At 48.0% G+C, this 24,316-nt stretch overlaps 1 protein-coding gene across 2 annotated transcripts in view; it reads left to right on the forward strand.

Annotated features, from left to right (window-relative positions):
* The window catches only part of SLC40A1 (solute carrier family 40 member 1), a 409,668-nt gene that overhangs the window by 146,398 nt on the left and 238,954 nt on the right, over nt 1-24,316 (forward strand). The window contains exon 3 of one of the 2 annotated variants that reach the window (XM_063948677.1): nt 17,827-17,986. The exons of the other annotated variant lie outside the window; for it this stretch is intronic. Within the exon in view, the coding sequence (XP_063804747.1) occupies nt 17,827-17,986 (160 nt within the window). The remainder of the gene's footprint in view (nt 1-17,826; nt 17,987-24,316) is intronic. 2 annotated transcript variants of the gene reach the window in all.

Genomic DNA, 24,316 nt, shown 5'->3' on the forward strand with positions numbered 1-24,316 from the left:
ATTACAGCTTGACAAAGGGAACACACGGCTTGACACCTGTTGTCCGCATTTCTGGTGAAATACCTCCACACCGAAGAGCTGATTTTTTTGGTATTTTCACCTGGCATGTCAACGGCCATATTCCTCCCACGGACAACAGGTGTCTCCCCGGGTGCCTGACTTAAACAAACCACCTCACCATCAGAATCCTCCTGGTCAATTTCCTCCCCAGCGCCAGCAACACCCATATCCTCCTCATCCTGGTGTACTTCAACACTGACATCTTCAATCTGACTATCAGGAACTGGACTGCGGGTGCTCCTTCCAGCACTTGCAGGGGGCGTGCAAATGGTGGAAGGCGCATGCTCTTCACGTCCAGTGTTGGGAAGGTCAGGCATCGCAACCGACACAATTGGACTCTCCTTGTGGATTTGGGATTTCAAAGAACGCACAGTTCTTTGCGGTGCTTTTGCCAGCTTGAGTCTTTTCAGTTTTCTAGCGAGAGGCTGAGTGCTTCCATCCTCATGTGAAGCTGAACCACTAGCCATGAACATAGGCCAGGGCCTCAGCCGTTCCTTGCCACTCCGTGTGGTAAATGGCATATTGGCAAGTTTACGCTTCTCCTCCGACAATTTTATTTTAGGTTTTGGAGTCCTTTTTTTTCTGATATTTGGTGTTTTGGATTTGACATGCTCTGTACTATGACATTGGGCATCGGCCTTGGCAGACGACGTTGCTGGCATTTCATCGTCTCGGCCATGACTAGTGGCAGCAGCTTCAGCACGAGGTGGAAGTGGATCTTGATCTTTCCCTAATTTTGGAACCTCAACTTTTTTGTTCTCCATATTTTATAGGCAGAACTAAAAGGCACCTCAGGTAAACAATGGAGATGGATGGATTGGATACTAGTATACAATTATGGACGGACTGCCATGGTTAGGTGGTATAAAAAAACCACGGTTAGGTGGTTTATATTATAATAATAATACAATTATGGATGGACGGACTGCCTGCCGACTGCCGACACAGAGGTAGCCACAGCCGTGAACTACCGCACTGTACACTGGTTGATAAAGAGATAGTAGTATACTCGTAACAACTAGTATGACACTATGACGACGGTATAAAGAATGAAAAAAAAACCACGGTTAGGTGGTATATATTATAATAATAATACAATTATGGATGGACGGACTGCCTGCCGACTGCCGACACAGAGGTAGCCACAGCCGTGAACTACCGCACTGTACACTGGTTGATAAAGAGATAGTAGTATACTCGTAACAACTAGTATGACACTATGACGACGGTATAAAGAATGAAAAAAAAACCACGGTTAGGTGGTATATATTATAATAATAATACAATTATGGATGGACGGACTGCCTGCCGACTGCCGACACAGAGGTAGCCACAGCCGTGAACTACCGCACTGTACACTGGTTGATAAAGAGATAGTAGTATACTCGTAACAACTAGTATGACACTATGACGACGGTATAAAGAATGAAAAAAAAACCACGGTTAGGTGGTATATATTATAATAATAATACAATTATGGATGGACGGACTGCCTGCCGACTGCCGACACAGAGGTAGCCACAGCCGTGAACTACCGCACTGTACACTGGTTGATAAAGAGATAGTAGTATACTCGTAACAACTAGTATGACACTATGACGACGGTATAAAGAATGAAAAAAAAACCACGGTTAGGTGGTATATATTATAATAATAATACAATTATGGATGGACGGACTGCCTGCCGACTGCCGACACAGAGGTAGCCACAGCCGTGAACTACCGCACTGTACACTGGTTGATAAAGAGATAGTAGTATACTCGTAACAACTAGTATGACACTATGACGACGGTATAAAGAATGAAAAAAAAACCACGGTTAGGTGGTATATATTATAATAATAATACAATTATGGATGGACGGACTGCCTGCCGACTGCCGACACAGAGGTAGCCACAGCCGTGAACTACCGCACTGTACACTGGTTGATAAAGAGATAGTAGTATACTCGTAACAACTAGTATGACACTATGACGACGGTATAAAGAATGAAAAAAAAACCACGGTTAGGTGGTATATATTATAATAATAATACAATTATGGATGGACGGACTGCCTGCCGACTGCCGACACAGAGGTAGCCACAGCCGTGAACTACCGCACTGTACACTGGTTGATAAAGAGATAGTAGTATACTCGTAACAACTAGTATGACACTATGACGACGGTATAAAGAAAGAAAAAAAAAATACCACGGTTAGGTGGTATATATTGTAATACAATTATGGATGGACGGACTGCCTGCCGAGTTCCGACTGCCGACACAGAGGTAGCCACAGCCGTGAACTACCGCACTGTACTGTGTCTGCTGCTAATATAGACTGGTTGATAAAGAGATAGTATACAATACATACAACAATATACTACTATACTGGTGGTCAGGCACTGGTCACCACTAGTCACACTGGCAGTGGCACTCCTGCAGCAAAAGTGTGCACTGTTTAATTTTAAATTAATATAATATTATGTACTCCTGGGGGCTCCTGCTATAACAACCTGCAGTGCTCCCCAGTCTCCCCCACAATTATTATAAGCTTTGCCTTTTATACATTGATGTGCAGCACACTGGGCTGAGCTGAGTGCACACAGACTGAGTCACACTGTGTGACTGGCTGCTGCTGTGTATCGTTTTTTTTCAGGCAGAGAACGGATATAGCAGAGAACGGATATATATTAAAATAAATAAAAGTTAACTAACAACAACTGCACTGGTCACTGTGGTAAACTCTGTCTGACTCTGCACAATCTCTCTCTCTCTTCTAATCTAATTTCTAATGGAGAGGACGCCAGCCACGTCCTCTCCCTATCAATCTCAATGCACGTGTGAAAATGGCGGCGACGCGCGGCTCCTTATATAGAATCCGAGTCTCGCGAGAATCCGACAGCGTCATGATGACGTTCGGGCGCGCTCGGGTTAACCGAGCAAGGCGGGAGGATCCGAGTCTGCTCGGACCCGTGAAAAAAACATGAAGTTCGTGCGGGTTCGGTTTCAGAGAAACCGAACCCGCTCATCTCATTACACTCTAGTATAGATGTGCCCTCTCATTACATGCTAGTATAGATGTGTCCTCTCATTACACTCTAGTATAGATGTGCCCTCTCATGACACGCTAGTATAGATGTGTCCTCTCATTACACTCTAGTATAGATGTGCCCTCTCATTACACTCAAGTATAGATGTGCCCTCTCATTACATGCTAGTATAGATGTGTCCTCTCATTACACTCTAGTATAGATGTGCCCTCTCATGACACGCTAGTATAGATGTGTCCTCTCATTACACTATAGTATAGATGCGCCCTCTCATTACACGCTAGATTAGATGTGTCCTCTCATTACACTCTAGTATAGATGTGCCCTCTCATTACATGCTAGTATAGATGTGTCCTCTCATTACACGCTAGTATAGATGTGCCCTCTCATTACACGCTAGTATAGATGTGCCCTCTCATTACACGCTTGTATAGATGTGCCCTCTCATGACACGCTAGTATAGATGTGTCCTCTCATTACACTCTAGTATAGATGTGCCCTCTCATTACACGCTAGTATAGATGTGCCCTCTCATTACACGCTAGTATAGATGTGCCCTCTCATTACACGCTAGTATAGATGTGTCCTTTCATTACACGCTAGTATAGATGTGTCCTCTCATTACGTTCTAGTATAGATGTGTCCTCTCATTACACGCTAGTGTAGATGTTCCCTCTCATTACACGCTAGTATAGATGTGCCCTCTCATTACACGCTAGTATAGATGTGCCCTCTCATTACATGCTAGTATAGATGTGCCCTCTCATTACACACCTGTATAGATGTGTCCTCTCATTACATGCTAGTATAGATGTGTCCTCTCATTACACTCTAGTATAGATGTGCCCTCTCATGACACGCTAGTATAGATGTGTCCTCTCATTACACTATAGTATAGATGTGCCCTCTCATTACACGCTAGATTAGATGTGTCCTCTCATTACACTCTAGTATAGATGTGCCCTCTCATTACATGCTAGTATAGATGTGTCCTCTCATTACACTCTAGTATAGATGTGCCCTCTCATTACACACTAGTATAGATGTGCCCTCTCATTACACGCTTGTATAGATGTGCCCTCTCATTACACGCTAGTATAGATGTGTCCTCTCATTACACTCTAGTATAGATGTGCCCTCTCATTACACGCTAGTATAGATGTGCCCTCTCATTACACGCTAGTATAGATGTGCCCTCTCATTACACGCTAGTATAGATGTGTCCTCTCATTACACTCTAGTATAGATGTGCCCTCTCATTACACGCTAGTATAGATGTGTCCTCTCATTACACTCTAGTATAGATGTGCCCTCTCATTACACGCTTGTATAGATGTGCCCTCTCATTACACGTTTGTATAGATGTGCCCTCTCATTACACGCTAGTATAGATGTGCCCTCTCATTATACTCTAGTATAGATGTGCCCTCTCATTACACGCTAGTATAGATGTGCCCTCTCATTACACGCTTGTAAAGATGTGCCCTCTCATTACACGCTAGTATAGATGTGCCCTCTCATTACACGCTAGTATAGATGTGTCCTCTCATTACACGCTAGTATAGATGTGCCCTCTCATTACACGCTAGTATAGATGTGCCCTCTCATTACACGCTAGTATAGATGTGCCCACTCATTACACGCTAGTATAGATGTGCCCTCTCATTACATGCTAGTATAGATGTGTCCTCTCATTACACGCTAGTATAGATGTGCCCTCTCATTACACGCTAGTACAAATGTGCCCTCTCATTACACTCTAGTATAGATGTGTCCTCTCATTACACTCTAGTATAGATGTGTCCTCTCATTACACTCTAGTATAGATGTGTCCTCTCATTACACGCTAGTATAGATGTGCCCTCTCATTAAACGCTAGTATAGATGTGTCCTCTCATTACACGCTAGTATAGATGTGTCCTCTCATTACACGCTAGTATAGATGTGCCCTCTCATTACACTCTAGTATAGATGTGCCCTCTCATTACACGCTAGTATAAATGTGCCCTCTCATTACACTCTAGTATAGATGTGTCCTCTCATTACACTCTAGTATAGATGTGCCCTCTCATTACACTCTAGTATAGATGTGCCCTCTCATGACACACTAGTATAGATGTGCCCTCTCATTACACACTAGTATAGATGTGCCCTTCCATTACACGCTAGTATAGATGTGTCCTCTCATTACACGCTAGTATAGATGTGTTCTTTCATTACACGCTAGTATAGATGTGTCCTCTCATTACGTTCTAGTATAGATGTGTCCTCTCATTACACGCTAGTATAGATGTGTCTTCTCATTACACGCTAGTATAGATGTGTCCTCTCATTACACGCTAGTATAGATGTGCCCTCTCATTACACGCTAGTATAGATGTGCCCTCTCATTACATGCTAGTATAGATGTGCCCTCTCATTACACGCCTGTATAGATGTGCCCTCTCATTACACTCTAGTAAAGATGTGTCCTCTCATTACACGCCTGTATAGATGTGTCCTCTCATTACACTCTAGTATAGATGTGCCCTCTCATTACACTCTAGTATAGATGTGTCCTCTCATTACACGCCTGTTTAGATGTGTCCTCTCATTACACTCTGGTATAGATGTGCCCTCTCATGACACGCTAGTATAGATGTGCCCTCTCATTACACTCTAGTATAGATGTGCCCTCTCATTACATGCTAGTATAGATGTGTCCTCTCATGACACGCTAGTATAGATGTGTCCTCTCATTACACTCTAGTATAGATGTGCCCTCTCATTACACTCTAGTATAGATGTGCCCTCTCATTACATGCTAGTATAGATGTGTCCTCTCATTACACTCTAGTATAGATGTGCCCTCTCATGACACGCTAGTATAGATGTGTCCTCTCATTACACTCTAGTATAGATGTGCCCTCTCATTACACTCAAGTATAGATGTGCCCTCTCATTACATGCTAGTATAGATGTGTCCTCTCATTACACTCTAGTATAGATGTGCCCTCTCATGACACGCTAGTATAGATGTGTCCTCTCATTACACTATAGTATAGATGTGCCCTCTCATTACACGCTAGATTAGATGTGTCCTCTCATTACACTCTAGTATAGATGTGCCCTCTCATTACATGCTAGTATAGATGTGTCCTCTCATTACACTCTAGTATAGATGTGCCCTCTCATTACACGCTAGTATAGATGTGCCCTCTCATTACACGCTTGTATAGATGTGCCCTCTCATTACACGCTAGTATAGATGTGTCCTCTCATTACACTCTAGTATAGATGTGCCCTCTCATTACACGCTAGTATAGATGTGCCCTCTCATTACACGCTAGTATAGATGTGCCCTCTCATTACACGCTAGTATAGATGTGTCCTTTCATTACACGCTAGTATAGATGTGTCCTCTCATTACGTTCTAGTATAGATGTGTCCTCTCATTACACGCTAGTGTAGATGTGTCCTCTCATTACACGCTAGTATAGATGTGCCCTCTCATTACACGCTAGTATAGATGTGCCCTCTCATTACATGCTAGTATAGATGTGCCCTCTCATTACACACCTGTATAGATGTGTCCTCTCATTACACTCTAGTATAGATGTGCCCTCTCATTACACTCTAGTATTGATGTGTCCTCTCATTACACGCCTGTTTAGATGTGTCCTCTCATTACACTCTGGTATAGATGTGCCCTCTCATGACACGCTAGTATAGATGTGCCCTCTCATTACACTCTAGTATAGATGTGCCCTCTCATTACACTCTAGTATAGATGTGCCCTCTCATTACACGCTAGTATAGATGTGTCCTCTCATTACATGCTAGTATAGATGTGTCCTCTCATTACACTCTAGTATAGATGTGCCCTCTCATTACACGCTAGTATAGATGTGCCCTCTCATTACACGCTTGTATAGATGTGCCCTCTCATTACACGCTAGTATAGATGTGTCCTCTCATTACACTCTAGTATAGATGTGCCCTCTCATTACACGCTAGTATAGATGTGTCCTCTCATTACACTCTAGTATAGATGTGCCCTCTCATTACACGCTTGTATAGATGTGCCCTCTCATTACACGTTTGTATAGATGTGCCCTCTCATTACACGCTAGTATAGATGTGCCCTCTCATTACACTCTAGTATAGATGTGCCCTCTCATTACACGCTAGTATAGATGTGCCCTCTCATTACACGCTTGTATAGATGTGCCCTCTCATTACACGCTAGTATAGATGTGCCCTCTCATTACACGCTAGTATAGATGTGTCCTCTCATTACACGCTAGTATAGATGTGCCCTCTCATTACACGCTAGTATAGATGTGCCCTCTCATTACACGCTAGTATAGATGTGCCCACTCATTACACGCTAGTATAGATGTGCCCTCTCATTACATGCTAGTATAGATGTGTCCTCTCATTACACGCTAGTATAGATGTGCCCTCTCATTACACGCTAGTACAAATGTGCCCTCTCATTACACTCTAGTATAGATGTGTCCTCTCATTACACTCTAGTATAGATGTGTCCTCTCATTACACGCTAGTATAGATGTGCCCTCTCATTAAACGCTAGTATAGATGTGTCCTCTCATTACACGCTAGTATAGATGTGTCCTCTCATTACACGCTAGTATAGATGTGCCCTCTCATTACACTCTAGTATAGATGTGCCCTCTCATTACACTCTAGTATAGATGTGCCCTCTCATTACACGCTAGTATAAATGTGCCCTCTCATTACACTCTAGTATAGATGTGTCCTCTCATTACACTCTAGTATAGATGTGCCCTCTCATTACACTCTAGTATAGATGTGCCCTCTCATGACACGCTAGTATAGATGTGCCCTCTCATTACACACTAGTATAGATGTGCCCTCTCATTACACGCTAGTATAAATGTGCCAGGCATCTTTTTGAGCATTTTTCACCAAAAATGTGTCTTATCTGCATTGCTATGTAAATAAGACGCACAAGCAGACTCTGTTGTGACATGTCTATATTCTGTGTGCGACTGCATACGGAATGCTACATTACAGTGTTTACCTGGAAACAGTCACTGACACCGTAATGTAGCATTACGTATGCAGATGCAGCCGCAGACGCACAGACAATAGGCATGCCGCATACCATTCTAATCAACAGAGTCTGCTTGTGCGTAAGTAAAAAAGGACTCCCAATGTTAGCAGAGGAACTGCCGGCATCTCACGGTGCATGGCGTATTGAGGCTAGTGTATGAGGCATCTCGCGGTGCATGGCGTATTGAGGCTAGGTGTATGAGGCATCTCGCGGTGCATGGCGTATTGAGGCTAGGTGTATGAGGCATCTCGCAGTGCATGGCATATTGAGGCTAGGTGTATGAGGCATCTCGCGGTGCATGGCGTATTGAGGCTAGGTGTATGAGGCATCTCGCGGTGCATGGCGTATTGAGGCTAGGTGTATGATGCATCTCGCAGTGCATGGCGTATTGAGGCTAGGTGTATGAGGCATCTCGCGGGCATGGCGTATTGAGGCTAGGTGTATGAGGCATCTCGCGGGCATGGCGTATTGAGGCTAGGTGTATGAGGCATCTCGCGGTGCATGGCGTATTGAGGCTAGGTGTATGCGGCATCTCGCGGTCATGGCGTATTGAGGCTAGGTGTATGAGGCATCTCGCGGTGCATGGCGTATTGAGGCTAGGTGTATGAGGCATCTCGCGGGCATGGCGTATTGAGGCTAGGTGTATGAGGCATCTCGCGGTGCATGGCGTATTGAGGCTAGGTGTATGCGGCATCTCGCGAGCATGGCGCATTGAGGCTAGGTGTATGAGGCATCTCGCGGTGCATGGCGTATTGAGGCTAGGTGTATGAGGCATCTCGCGGGCATGGCGTATTGAGGCTAGGTGTATGAGGCATCTCGCGGTGCATGGCGTATTGAGGCTAGGTGTGTGAGGCATCTTGCGGTGCATGGCGTATTGAGGCCAGGTGTATGAGTCATCTCGCACTGCATGGCGTATTGAGGCTAGGTGTATGAGGCATCTCACACTGCATGGTGTATTGAGGCTAGGTGTATGAGGCATCTCACACTGCATGGTGTATTGAGGCTAGGTGTATGAGGCATCTCATACTGCATGGTGTATTGAGGCTAGGTGTATGAGGCATCTCACACTGCATGGTGTATTGAGGCTAGGTGTATGAGGCATCTCACACTGCATGGTGTATTGAGGCTAGGTGTATGAGGCATCTCGCACTGCATAGCGTATTGAGGCTGGATGTATGAGGACATATCTATACCATACAGAGGGTACAGTGCTGTATGGGCGCAATATTCTTGAAAATCACCAAAATGACCAAAATCAACCTTTAGCCAATCTCCCCCTTGGAGTGGTTATTGCAATAATAATACGTTCCTTCTATAACCCCCTTCCCCAGTGCAGGACGCCCTCACTCTCCGGATTACTGAGCTCAGTGTTATTACTAGATAGCGGAGGGTTTATGTGTGAGCAGGGCGGACGCATGATGGAAAATTGCCATGTAATGCGCTGACATTTTATGGATATATGATCTGTACTTTCTAAAAATAATACAAATAACATTTTATAGGGACAATGTATTCTGGGAATGTGTCCTGATAACCCGGAGTGCAGTCCTCTGGTGTAGGAGACGTGTGATACTAGTGATAAGTGGGGCCACGGCTCTTGTGCAATAGTGAACAATCTGATAACGGAGTCTCGCAGTAGCTGCTTTCTGTGACCTCACTGAGCAACAAAAAACTGACTGTATGTACTAAGAGGTCTATAGATCACCATCTGATGATGCGGAGGACGATGAACTCGCCAGACTCGCACTGAGTACATCACATGGATGTATCAATTATCGCGTGCGGTCAGGCTCTGTCCCTGCGATGCCTCTTTGCAGCTTCATCAGGGTGTCCTGCTACGCATGCACTGCCGCCCGTCGCTACTACCGCCGCCTGGTCCCTCCCCATCATGACTACCCCTGTGCCGGATAAAGCACCCCCGCCCTCCCCCATACGTACCAGTCCAGGAGCCGGTGTCCACTGCTCCGGAGAGCGCTGCCGGGCGCTGGGTCTTTCTTCTGCGCTGCGGCCCCCGCTGTTGTAAGTGCGTTGCCGCTTTGCAGCGTCACCTTACTGCACCAGGGTCACAGCGCAGCAAATGGGGTTCCGGCGCCCAGCAGCGCTCACCACAGCAGCAGACACCGGCTCCCTGGACAGGTGAGTATGTTTTTTTTACACGTGATCAGCTTGTGTGACCATCGGAGCAGGGGCAGAGACAGCTGGGAAAAGGGGGCGCGTTATTATCACAGGGCACACTGCCGTATTCTCTTACATTTATTTTTTTAGTAAATTTGGCCACAGCGCATTTCCCATATAAGTATGAGGAATGTGATGCGAGTTACTAATAAATGACAATTAAAGGATTTAGAGCAGTTTTTCATGAAATCTGCTCCAAATACCCTTTAATACATTCAGGTGATGCGTGGAGGGAGGGTGAGCAATCACGCCCGCCCGCCCCCATCAGCCCCCATGCAGTGCCCCCCCTTGTGACGTGTGCACCTGCACAATTACTGATAGTTTTTAGAATTATTAGGAAGGAGAGCTGGCCACACCTCCCTGTATTGGCCACGCCCCCCTTACCTGGGCCCGGCCCAGCTGTCTGCACCCCTGCAAATGACTGATGTGTTTGTGCATCCAGTGTTGGTATCCGCAGAGAGCAGCAGATTTATGTTATGGTCATTAGGGTGGGATGTAACATTTATTACACCTGCAGGCGTTACGGCATGGGCGCAAGCTGCGGGAAGTTTCTGGAGGGTGCTGCATATGGGCAAAGCTACATAGATAGAATGTGCCACAGGTCCAGTATCTGCTGCCCACCCCAAACATTCGCTGTCTCTGATAAATACGCCCCATAGGCCACACCCATCTCTTTATGGCGCTGTCTCTGATAAATACGCCCCATAGGCCACACCCATCTTTTTATGGCGCTGTCTCTGATAAATACGCCCCATAGGCCACACCCATCTCTTTCTGTCGCTGTCTCTGATAAATACGCCCCATAGGCCACACCCATCTCTTTCTGTCGCTGTCTCTGATAAATACGCCCCATAGTCCACACCCATCTCTTTCTGTCGCTGTCTCTGATAAATACGCCCCATAGGCCACACCCATCTTTTTCTGTCGCTGTCTCTGATAAATACGCCCCATAGACCACACCCATCTCTTTCTGTCGCTGTCTCTGATAAATACGCCCCATAGGCCACACCCATCTTTTTGTGTCGCTGTCTCTGATAAATACGCCCCATCTTTCTGTCGCTGTCTCTGATAAATACGCCCCGTAGGCCACACCCATCTTTTTCTGTCGCTGTCTCTGATAAATACGCCCCATCTTTCTGTCGCTGTCTCTGATAAATACGCCCCGTAGGCCACACCCATCTTTTTCTGTCGCTGTCTCTGATAAATACGCCCCGTAGGTCACACCCATCTCTTTCTGGTGCTGTCTCTGATAAATACGCCCCATAGGCCACACCCATCTTTTTCTGTCGCTGTCTCTGATAAATACGCCCCATCGCTTTCTGGTGCTGTCTCTGATAAATACACCCCATAGACCACACCCATCTCTTTCTGTCGCTGTCTCTGATAAATACGCCCCATAGGTCACACCCATCTCTTTCTGTCGCTGTCTCTGATAAATACGCCCCATAGACCACACCCATCTTTCTGTCGCTGTCTCTGATAAATACGCCCCATAACTTTCTGTCGCTGTCTCTGATAAATACGCCCCATAGGTCACACCCATCTCTTTCTGTCGCTGTCTCTGATAAATACGCCCCATAGACCACACCCATCTCTTTCTGTCGCTGTCTCTGATAAATACGCCCCATAGACCACACCCATCTCTTTCTGTCGCTGTCTCTGATAAATACGCCCCATAGGTCACACCCATCTCTTTCTGTCGCTGTCTCTGATAAATACGCCCCATAGGTCACACCCATCTCTTTCTGTCGCTGTCTCTGATAAATACGCCCCATAGGTCACACCCATCTCTTTCTGTCGCTGTCTCTGATAAATACGCCCCATAGACCACACCCATCTCTTTCTGTCGCTGTCTCTGATAAATACGCCCCATAGGTCACACCCATCTCTTTCTGTCGCTGTCTCTGATAAATACGCCCCATAGACCACACCCATTTCTTTCTGTCGCTGTCTCTGATAAATACGCCCCATCTCTTTCTGTCGCTGTCTCTGATAAATACGCCCCATAGACCACACCCATTTCTTTCTGTCGCTGTCTCTGATAAATACGCCCCATCTCTTTCTGTCGCTGTCTCTGATAAATACGCCCCATCTCTTTCTGTCGCTGTTTCTGATAAATACGCCCCATAGACCACACCCATCTCTTTCTGTGGCTGTCTCTGATAAATACGCCCCATAGACCACACCCATCTCTTTCTGTCGCTGTCTCTGATAAATACGCCCCATAGACCACACCCATTTCTTTCTGTCGCTGTCTCTGATAAATACGCCTCATGTTTCTGTCGCTGTTTCTGATAAATACGCCCCGTAGGTCACACCCATCTCTTTCTGTGGCTGTCTCTGATAAATACGACCCACAGGTCACACCCATCTCTTTCTGTCGCTGTCTCTGATAAATACGCCCCATAGACCACACCCATCTCTTTCTGTGGCTGTCTCTGATAAATACGCCCCATAGACCACACCCATCTCTTTCTGTCGCTGTCTCTGATAAATACGCCCCATAGACCACACCCATTTCTTTCTGTCGCTGTCTCTGATAAATACGCCTCATGTTTCTGTCGCTGTTTCTGATAAATACGCCCCGTAGGTCACACCCATCTCTTTCTGTCGCTGTCTCTGATAAATACGCCCCGTAGGTCACACCCATCTCTTTCTGTCGCTGTCTCTGATAAATACGCCCCATAGACCACACCCATCTCTTTCTGTCGCTGTCTCTGATAAATACGCCCCATAGGCCACACCCATCTCTTTCTGTGGCTGTCTCTGATAAATACGCCCCATAGACCACACCCATTTCTTTCTGTCACTGTCTCTGATAAATACGCCCCATGTTTCTGTCGCTGTTTTTGATAAATACGCCCCGTAGGTCACACCCATCTCTTTCTGTGGCTGTCTATGATAAATACGCCCCATGTTTCTGTGGCTGTCTCTGATAAATACGCCCCATGTTTCTGTCGCTGTTTCTGATAAATACGCCCCGTAGGTCACACCCATCTCTTTCTGTGGCTGTCTCTGATAAATACGCCCCATGTTTCAGTGGCTGTCTCTGATAAATACGCCCCGTAGGTCACACCCATCTCTTTCTGTGGCTGTCTCTGATAAATACGCCCCATAGGTCACACCCATCTCTTTCTGTCGCTGTCTCTGATAAATACGCCCCATAGGTCACACCCATCTCTTTCTGTCGCTGTCTCTGATAAATACGCCCCATAGACCACACCCATCTCTTTCTGTCGCTGTCTCTGATAAATACGCCCCATCTCTTTCTGTCGCTGTCTCTGATAAATACGCCCCATAGACCACACCCATTTCTTTCTGTCGCTGTCTCTGATAAATACGCCCCATCTCTTTCTGTCGCTGTTTCTGATAAATACGCCCCATAGGTCACACCCATCTCTTTCTGTGGCTGTCTCTGATAAATACGCCCCATAGACCACACCCATTTCTTTCTGTCGCTGTCTCTGATAAATACGCCCCATCTCTTTCTGTCGCTGTTTCTGATAAATACGCCCCATAGGTCACACCCATCTCTTTCTGTCGCTGTCTCTGATAAATACGCCCCATAGACCACACCCATCTCTTTCTGTGGCTGTCTCTGATAAATACGCCCCATAGACCACACCCATCTCTTTCTGTCGCTGTCTCTGATAAATACGCCCCATAGACCACACCCATTTCTTTCTGTCGCTGTTTCTGATAAATACGCCCCGTAGGTCACACCCATCTCTTTCTGTCGCTGTCTCTGATAAATACGCCCCATAGACCACACCCATCTCTTTCTGTCGCTGTCTCTGATAAATACGCCCCATAGACCACACCCATTTCTTTCTGTCACTGTCTCTGATAAATACGCCCCATGTTTCTGTCGCTGTTTTTGATAAATACGCCCCGTAGGTCACACCCATCTCTTTTTGTGGCTGTCTATGATAAATACGCCCCATGTTTCTGTGGCTGTCTCTGATAAATACGCCCCATGTTTCTGTCGCTGTTTCTGATAAATACGCCCCGTAGGTCACACCCATCTCTTTCTGTGGCTGTCTCTGATAAATACGCCCCATGTTTCTGTGGCTGTCTCTGATAAATACGCCCCGTAGGTCACACCCATCTCTTTATGTGGCTGTCTCTGATAAATACGCCCCGTAGGTCACACCCATCTCTTTCTGTGGCTGTCTCTGATAAATACGCCCCGTAGGTCACACCCATCTCTTTCTGTGGCTGTCTCTGATAAATACGACCCACAGGTCACACCCATCTCTTTCTGTCGCTGTCTCTGATAAATACGCCCCATAGACCACACCCATCTCTTTCTGTGGCTGTCTCTGATAAATACGCCCCATAGACCACACCCATCTCTTTCTGTCGCTGTCTCTGATAAATACGCCCCATAGGTCACACCCATCTCTTTCTGTCGCTGTCTCTGATAAATACGCCCCATAGACCACACCCATTTCTTTCTGTCGCTGTCTCTGATAAATACGCCCCATCTCTTTCTGTCGCTGTCTCTGATAAATACGCCCCATAGACCACACCCATTTCTTTCTGTCGCTGTCTCTGATAAATACGCCCCATCTCTTTCTGTCGCTGTTTCTGATAAATACGCCCCATAGGTCACACCCATCTCTTTCTGTCGCTGTCTCTGATAAATACGCCCCACAGGTCACACCCATCTCTTTCTGTCGCTGTCTCTGATAAATACGCCCCATAGACCACACCCATCTCTTTCTGTGGCTGTCTCTGATAAATACGCCCCATAGACCACACCCATCTCTTTCTGTCGCTGTCTCTGATAAATACGCCCCATAGACCACACCCATCTCTTTCTGTCGCTGTCTCTGATAAATACGCCCCATAGACCACACCCATCTCTTTCTGTGGCTGTCTATGATAAATACGCCCCATGTTTCTGTGGCTGTCTCTGATAAATACGCCCCATGTTTCTGTCGCTGTTTCTGATAAATACGCCCCGTAGGTCACACCCATCTCTTTCTGTGGCTGTCTCTGATAAATACGCCCCATAGACCACACCCATCTCTTTCTGTCGCTGTCTCTGATAAATACGCCCCATAGACCACACCCATCTCTTTCTGTCGCTGTCTCTGATAAATACGCCCCATAGACCACACCCATCTCTTTCTGTGGCTGTCTGTGATAAATACGCCCCATGTTTCTGTGGCTGTCTCTGATAAATACGCCCCATGTTTCTGTGGCTGTCTCTGATAAATACGCCCCATAGGTCACACCCATCTCTTTCTGTCGCTGTCTCTGATAAATACGCCCCATAGGTCACACCCATCTCTTTCTGTGGCTGTCTCTGATAAATACGCCCCATAGGTCACACCCATCTCTTTCTGTCGCTGTCTCTGATAAATACGCCCCATAGGTCACACCCATCTCTTTCTGTGGCTGTCTCTGATAAATACGCCCCATAGGTCACACCCATCTCTTTCTGTCGCTGTCTCTGATAAATACGCCCCATAGGTCACACCCATCTCTTTCTGTGGCTGTCTCTGATAAATACGCCCCATCTCTTTCTGTCGCTGTCTCTGATAAATACGCCCCGTAGGTCACACCCATCTCTTTCTGTGGCTGTCTCTGATAAATACGCCCCATAGACCACACCCATCTCTTTCTGTGGCTGTCTCTGATAAATACGCCCCATCTCTTTCTGTCGCTGTCTCTGATAAATACGCCCCGTAGGTCACACCCATCTCTTTCTGTGGCTGTCTCTGATAAATACGCCCCATCTCTTTCTGTGGCTGTCTCTGATAAATACGCCCCATAGGTCACACCCATCTCTTTCTGTCACTGTCTCTGATAAATACGCCCCATAGACCACACCCATCTCTTTCTGTCGCTGTCTCTGATAAATACGCCCCATAGACCACACCCATCTCTTTCTGTGGCTGTCTATGATAAATACGCCCCATGTTTCTGTGGCTGTCTCTGATAAATACGCCCCATGTTTCTGTGGCTGTCTCTGATAAATACGCCCCATAGGTCACACCCATCTCTTTCTGTCGCTGTCTCTGATAAATACGCCCCATAGGTCACACCCATCTCTTTCTGTGGCTGTCTCTGATAAATACGCCCCATAGGTCACACCCATCTCTTTCTGTCGCTGTCTCTGATAAATACGCCCCATAGGTCACACCCATCTCTTTCTGTGGCTGTCTCTGATAAATACGCCCCATAGGTCACACCCATCTCTTTCTGTCGCTGTCTCTGATAAATACGCCCCATAGGTCACACCCATCTCTTTCTGTGGCTGTCTCTGATAAATACGCCCCATCTCTTTCTGTCGCTGTCTCTGATAAATACGCCCCGTAGGTCACACCCATCTCTTTCTGTGGCTGTCTCTGATAAATACGCCCCATAGACCACACCCATCTCTTTCTGTGGCTGTCTCTGATAAATACGCCCCATCTCTTTCTGTCGCTGTCTCTGATAAATACGCCCCGTAGGTCACACCCATCTCTTTCTGTGGCTGTCTCTGATAAATACGCCCCATCTCTTTCTGTGGCTGTCTCTGATAAATACGCCCCATAGGTCACACCCATCTCTTTCTGTCGCTGTCTCTGATAAATACGCCCCATGGGTCACACCCATCTCTTTCTGTGGCTGTCTCTGATAAATACGCCCCATAGGTCACACCCATCTCTTTCTGTCGCTGTCTCTGATAAATACGCCCCATAGGTCACACCCATCTCTTTATGTGGCTGTCTCTGATAAATACGCCCCGTAGGTCACACCCATCTCTTTCTGTGGCTGTCTCTGATAAATACGCCCCGTAGGTCACACCCATCTCTTTCTGTCGCTGTCTCTGATAAATACGCCCCATAGGTCACACCCATCTCTTTCTGTCGCTGTCTCTGATAAATACGCCCCATAGGTCACACCCATCTCTTTCTGTGGCTGTCTCTGATAAATACGCCCCATCTCTTTCTGTGGCTGTCTCTGATAAATACGCCCCGTAGGTCACACCCATCTCTTTCTGTGGCTGTCTCTGATAAATACGCCCCGTAGGTCACACCCATCTCTTTCTGTCGCTGTCTCTGATAAATACGCCCCATAGGTTACACCCATCTCTTTCTGTGGCTGTCTCTGATAAATACGCCCCATAGGTCACACCCATCTCTTTCTGTCGCTGTCTCTGATAAATACGCCCCATAGGTCACACCCATCTCTTTCTGTGGCTGTCTCTGATAAATACGCCCCATCTCTTTCTGTGGCTGTCTCTGATAAATACGCCCTGTAGGTCACACCCATCTCTTTCTGTGGCTGTCTCTGATAAATATGCCCCATCTCTTTCTGTCGCTGTCTCTGATAAATACGCCCCGTAGGTCACACCCATCTCTTTCTGTGGCTGTCTCTGATAAATACGCCCCATAGACCACACCCATCTCTTTCTGTGGCTGTCTCTGATAAATATGCCCCATCTCTTTCTGTGACGGTGACCATTGTCTCCTTGTTGCAGGGCGACCGCATGTGGCATTTCGCAGTCTCTCTGTTCCTGATAGAACTCTATGGAAACAGCTTACTGCTGACGGCGGTCTATGGCCTGGTGGTGGCTGGCTCGGTGCTTTTACTTGGAGCCCTGATTGGAGACTGGGTAGATAAGAACCCAAGGCTGAGAGGTAATGTGTACATATATATATAGAAGATAAGAGCGTTTGCTGTGTGTCACAATACATCTAAAGCGTCAGTAACTCCGCTGTGAATTCTAGAATTAGGGTTACTTATATTACATGCATGGAATTGTATTTTATAATCTACAGAGTCGCACATGATATAAGATCAGATAATCATTGGGTCATAGGATAATGGGCCTAATTCAGACCTAAACAAAAAACTGCAACAAACGAGCGCCTAATCATCAAAATAAAAAGTGAAAACCAATACGTGTTTCATAGAATTAAATAATCACAATTTTATGTTCCTGATAGTCTGCGCTTGCCGGAATACTATGTGTAGTATTGTGGTGATAGCATAGAAAAAGAACAAACGGCTGCGCTGAATATCAGGAACGAAACATAATGTACAGAGAGCCAACGTAAAAAATAACAATGTTTATTAATAAAACATATAAAAAGATTAATTATCAAATAACCGGTGAATAATATATATAAATATATATAAGAACAATCACTAGACGTGAACTAGTGGTATATTGTAATAACTCAGCTTATTGGGGTGAAAAGTTCCGTGATTCACTTGTTAGATAGTTGATAAATACCAGGTGTGTTGGTAGGATCCTAATGAATTAAAAGTCCCTCAGTTGAAATTGATATTCAATACCTTTCCAAAATGGGCTGGTAAGAGCCGAGCGTCCTCGGCTTCAATGTCCTGCAATGCCCATATACGCTGTGCAGCTTCTACCTTTGAGAAAGTCACGTGAACGTGACGAAACGCGTCAGGACCCGCCCCTATCCACACTCAGCTCAGGTGAAATCTTCCAGGTGTTCCTTGGTCCCCGCTGCACCCTCCGTCTACAGCATCCGACATCAGCGGCTTCAGCACACACGCCGCCACGACCGGGTTGTGAGAGAGACGGTCTATTCCTTTCCGCTGCACAGCGTATATGGGCATTGCAGGACATTGAAGCCGAGGACGCTCGGCTCTTACCAGCCCATTTTGGAAAGGTATTGAATATCAATTTCAACTGAGGGACTTTTAATTCATTAGGATCCTACCAACACACCTGGTATTTATCAACTATCTAACAAGTGAATCACGGAACTTTTCACCCCAATAAGCTGAGTTATTACAATATACCACTAGTTCACGTCTAGTGATTGTTCTTATATATATTTATATATATTATTCACCGGTTATTTGATAATTAATCTTTTTATATGTTTTATTAATAAACATTGTTATTTTTTACGTTGGCTCTCTGTACATTATGTTTCGTTCCTGATATTCAGCGCAGCCGTTTGTTCTTTTTCTAATTCAGACCTGATTGCTCGCTAGCTATGTTTTCAGCGCTGCCAGCATATAGTCGCCGCATATAGGGGAGTGTATTGTCGCTTTGCAAGTGTGCGATCGCATGTGCAGCCGAGCGCTACAAAAAATATATGTGAGTTTCTGAGTTGCCCAGAACTTACTCAGCCGCTGCGATCACTACAGCCTGTCCGGTCCCGGAACTGATGTCAGACACCCGCCCTGCAAACGCCTGGACACGCCTGCGGTTCCCCAACCACTCCCAGAAAACGGTCAGTTTCCACCCACAAACACCCTCTTCCTGTCACTCTCCTTGCGATCGGCTGTGCGAATGGATTCTTCGTTAAACCCATCGCTCAACAATGATCCGCTTTGTACCCGTGCGACGCGCCTGTGCATTGCGGTGTATACACAAGCGCAGTTCTGACCTGATCACAGTGCAGCAAAAAAACCTAGCATGTGATCAGGTCTGAATGACCCCCATTGTGAGTGAATGTGCAGGAGGAGAGACCCTGCGCTGCCTGAGATGTACTAGTAACAGAACCACCCATAACGATGAGGAAGCTCATAATCTCTATACACAGCCGCGCTTCATACGGTATGCGTTCAGCACCCGTAATACCGACACCGGAATCCCAAAGAGATCACGATCCCGACGCTGAAATCCCGTCATTCAGGATGCCGAAGGTACGTATGTACTGCAGGGTTAGGCTGCAGAGTGGGAGGGGGTTAGGGTTAGGCATGTTCCGGAGGGGGGGAGGGTTGGCTTTAGGCACCGGGAGGTGGGGTTGGCTTTAGGCACTGGGAAGGGGGAGGTTAGGGTTAGGCTGCACAATGGGGGGGGGTTAGGGTTAGGCATCTTCTGGTGGGGGGAGGGTTGCCTTTAGGCACCGGGAAGGGGGAGGTTGGGGATAGGCTGCAGGTGGGGGTTGGGTTAGGCTGCACAGTGGGAGGGTTAGGGTTAGGCATCGTCCGGTGTGGGGGGGGGGGGGGGGGGGTTTGGCTTTAGGCTTCAGGAGGTGGGGTTGGGTTTAGGCACCGGGAAGGGGGAGGTTAGGGTTAGGCTGCACAGTGGGGGGGTTAGGGTTAGTCATCTTCCGGTGGGGGGGAGGGTTGCCTTTAGGCACCGGGAAGGGGGAGGTTGGGGATAGTCTGCGGGGGAGGGGGGGGTGTAGGGTTAGGCTGCACAGTGGGGGGGTTAGGGTTAGGCATCTTCCGTGGGGGGGGGGGTTTGGCTTTAGGCATCGGGAGGTGGGGTTGGGTTTAGGCATCGGGAAGGGGGAGGTTAAGGATAGGCTGCAGGTGGGGGGGGGAGGTTAGGGTTAGGCTGCACTGTGGGGGGGTTAGGGTTAGGCATCTTCTGGTGGGGGGGGGGTTTGGCTTTAGGCATCGGGAAGGGGGAGGTTGGGGTTAGGCTGCAGGTGGTGGGGGGAGGTTAGGGTTAGGCTGTACAGTGGGGGGGTTAGGGTTAGGCATCTTCTGGTGGTGGGGGTATGGCTTTAGGCATCGGGAGGCGGGGTTGGCTGTAGGCACCGGGAAGGGGGAGGTTGGGGATAGGCTGCAGGCGGGAGGGGGGGGGGGTTGGGTTGGGCTGCACAGTGGGGGGTTTAGGGTTAGGCATCTTCCGGTGGGGGGAGGGTTGCCTTTAGGCACCGGGAAGGGGGAGGTTAGAAATAGGCTGCGGGGGGGGTTAGGGTTAGGCGGCACAGTGGGGGGATTAGGGTTAGGCATCTTCCGGTGGGGGGGAGGGTTGCCTTTAGGCACCAGGAAGGGGGAGGTTAGGAATAGGCTGCGGGGGGTAGGGTTAGGCTGCACAGTGGGGGAGTTAGGCATCTTCCGGTGGGGGGGGGGGGGAAGGTGTTGGTTTTAGGCATCAGGAGGTGGGGTTGGGTTTAGGCACCAGGAAGGGGAAGGTTGGGGATAGGCTGCAGGGGGGGGGGGGGGGAGTAGGGTTACGCTGCACAGTGGGGGCGTTGGGGTTAGGCATCTTCCGGTGGGGGGAGGGTTGCCTTTAGGCACCGAGAAGGGGGAGGTTAGGAATAGGCTGCGGGGGGGGGGGGGTAGGGGGGGGGTAGGGGGGGGAGGGTTAGGCTGCACAGTGGGGGGGTTAGGGTTAGGCATCTACCGGTGGGGGGGAGGGTTGTCTTTAGGCATCGGGAGGTGGGGTTGGGTTTAGGCACCGGGAAGGGGGAGGTTAGGGTTAGGCTGCACAGTGGGGGGGTTAGGGTTAGGCATCTTCCGGTGGGGAGGTTTGGCTTTAGGCATTGGGAGGTGGGATTGGGTTTAGGCACCGGGAAGGGGGAGGTTAGGGTTAGGCTGAACAGTGGGGGGGTTAGGGTTGGGCATCTTCCGGTGGGGGAAAGGGTTGCCTTTAGGCACCGGGAAGGGGGAGGTTAGGAATAGGCTGCGGGGGGGGGGGGGGGGTTAGGGTCAGGCTGCACAGTGGGGGGATTAGGGTTAGGCATCTTCCGGTGGGGGGGGGGGTTTGGCTTTAGGCATCGGGAGGTGGGGTTGGGTTTAGGCACCGGGAAGGGTGAGTTTAGGAATAGGCTGCGGGAGGGAAGGGGGGGGGGGGGGGGTTAGGGTTAGGCTGCACAGTGGGGGGATTAGGGTTAGGCACTAAAGGGCCCCATACACTAGAACGATATGTTGGAGGCGATTTCCCTTCAACTCTCCCGGGACTGGTTCCATATGATTCCGTACGATTTGGTACATTTTGCATGCGATATATCGTATGCCAACCAGCCATGCCCGTGGGAACCGTCATATCACGAGTGCAGCACTAACTATCTAGGGGAGCCGATCCAACGCTCACGGGAACGCGCATCGGATCGGATCGGATACAAAGCCAAAATGCCCGATTTCACCCAATAGGCCTGAATGCCCGAATTGGGCTGAAATCGGGCATTATTGCCCTAGTGTATGGGGCCCTTTAGGGGGAGAGGGTTAGCTTTAGGCTGCGGGAGGTGGAGTTAGGTTTAGGCAAATTCCGGAGGGGGGTTGGGTTAGGCTGCAGAGGGTGAGGGGAGGGGGGGGGGGTTGTTAGGGTTAGGCACCTTCCGGTGGTGGTGTGGGGGGGCGGGGGTTAGAGTTAGGCATGTGTTAGGCACTGAGGGGGGAGTGTTAGCTGTAGGCTGCGGGAAGGAGGAGGTTAGGGTTAGGAGGTAGTGGAGGGAGGTTAGGGTACGGAACGCACTCTTGTCGGCATAGCCGCGACTGGGATGCTGGCTTCGGTATAATGACCGTCGTCATCCCGAACGCCGGCTATTCATACTGAACCCCTTCATACTCCATAGAGATAGTTATAGAGAGGCAAATCTACATCAACCCCATTCCTGGGTTCAGTCTAACCAAAGGGTTCACTTTTATTACATATTGTTATCCCATGTTGGGGGTAATTCCAAGTTGATTGCAGCAGGATTTTTTTTAGCAATTGGGCAAAACCATGTGCAATGCAGGGGAGGCATATGTAACATGTGCAGAGAGAGTTAGATTTGGGTGGGTTATTTTGTTTCTGTGCAGGGTAAATACTGGCTGCTTTATCTTTACACTGCAATTTAGATTTCAGATTGAACACACCCCACCCAAATCTAACTCTCTCTGCACATGTTACATATGCCTCCCCTGCATTGCACATGGTTTTGCCCAATTGCTAAAAAAATTCCTGCTGCGATCAACTTGGAATTACCCCCAACATGGGATAACAATATGTAACCCTAGTGGTCATTCCGAGTTTTCGCTCGTTGACGATTTTCGCAACGGAGCAATTAAGGCAAAAATGCGCATGCGCTAAATATTTTAGCACAAAACTAAGTAAATTTACTCACATCCGAACAAAGGCCCTCATTCCGAGTTGTTCGCTCGTTCTTTTTCATCGCATCGCAGTGAAAATCCGCTTAGTACGCATGCGCAAAGTTCGCACTGCGACTGCGCCAAGTAACTTTACTATGAAGAAAGTATTTTTACTCACGGCTTTTTCTTCGCTCCGGCGATCGTAATGTGATTGACAGGAAATGGGTGTTACTGGGCGGAAACACGGCGTTTCAGGGGCGTGTGGCTGAAAACGCTACCGTTTCCGGAAAAAACGCAGGAGTGGCCGGAGAAACGGTGGGAGTGCCTGGGCGAACGCTGGGTGTGTTTGTGACGTCAACCAGGAACGACAAGCACTGAAATGATCGCACAGGCAGAGTAAGTCTGGAGCTACTCAGAAACTGCTAAGTAGTTAGTAATCGCAATATTGCGAATACATCGGTCGCAATTTTAAGAAGCTAAGATTCACTCCCAGTAGGCGGCGGCTTAGCGTGTGTAACTCTGCTAAATTCGCCTTGCGACCGATCAACTCGGAATGAGGGCCAAAGAAATTTCATTGTTGAAGTGATCGGAGTGTGATTGACAGGAAGTGGGTGTTTCTGGGCGGAAACTGGCCGTTTTCTGGGAGTGTGCGGAAAAACGCAGGCGTGTCAGGGAAAAACGCGGGAGTGTATGGAGAAACGGGGGAGTGGCTGGCAGAACACAGGGCGTGTGTGTGATCGCTGATTGCTGATCGCTATTTGTGAGTAGGTCTGGAGCTACTCAGAAACTGCTAAGAATTTTCTTTTCGCTATTCGGCAAATCTTTCGTTCGCAATTCTGCTAAGCTAAGATACACTCCCAGAGGGCGGCGGCCTAGCGTGTGCAATGCTGCTAAAAGCAGCTAACGAGCGAACAACTCGGAATCACCCCCTCTGTACGTAATACACCTTTTCCACCAAAATCCCGATCCTGTCCCTGGATTTTCTACCTGACTTATACCCTGTTAACACTGCACCATTGTCCCGGGTTTTTCCCAGGTAGGCTAAAGTCATTAAAGGTGTCCTTTATTCATGCCCACAAAGTGAGGTCACAGAAAAGGGAAGAAAAAGGGAGGGATTGGGACAGTGTCATACACCCAGCTCTCCTTCCAAGCTCCTCTGTGCCCAGCGCCCTCCTTCCAGGCCCGCTCTGTGCCCAGTTCTCCTTCCAAGCTCCTCTGTGCCGAGCGCCCTC

Source organism: Pseudophryne corroboree (genome assembly GCF_028390025.1).
Source record: "Pseudophryne corroboree isolate aPseCor3 chromosome 1 unlocalized genomic scaffold, aPseCor3.hap2 SUPER_1_unloc_3, whole genome shotgun sequence".
NCBI classification, from domain to species: Eukaryota; Metazoa; Chordata; class Amphibia; order Anura; family Myobatrachidae; genus Pseudophryne; species Pseudophryne corroboree.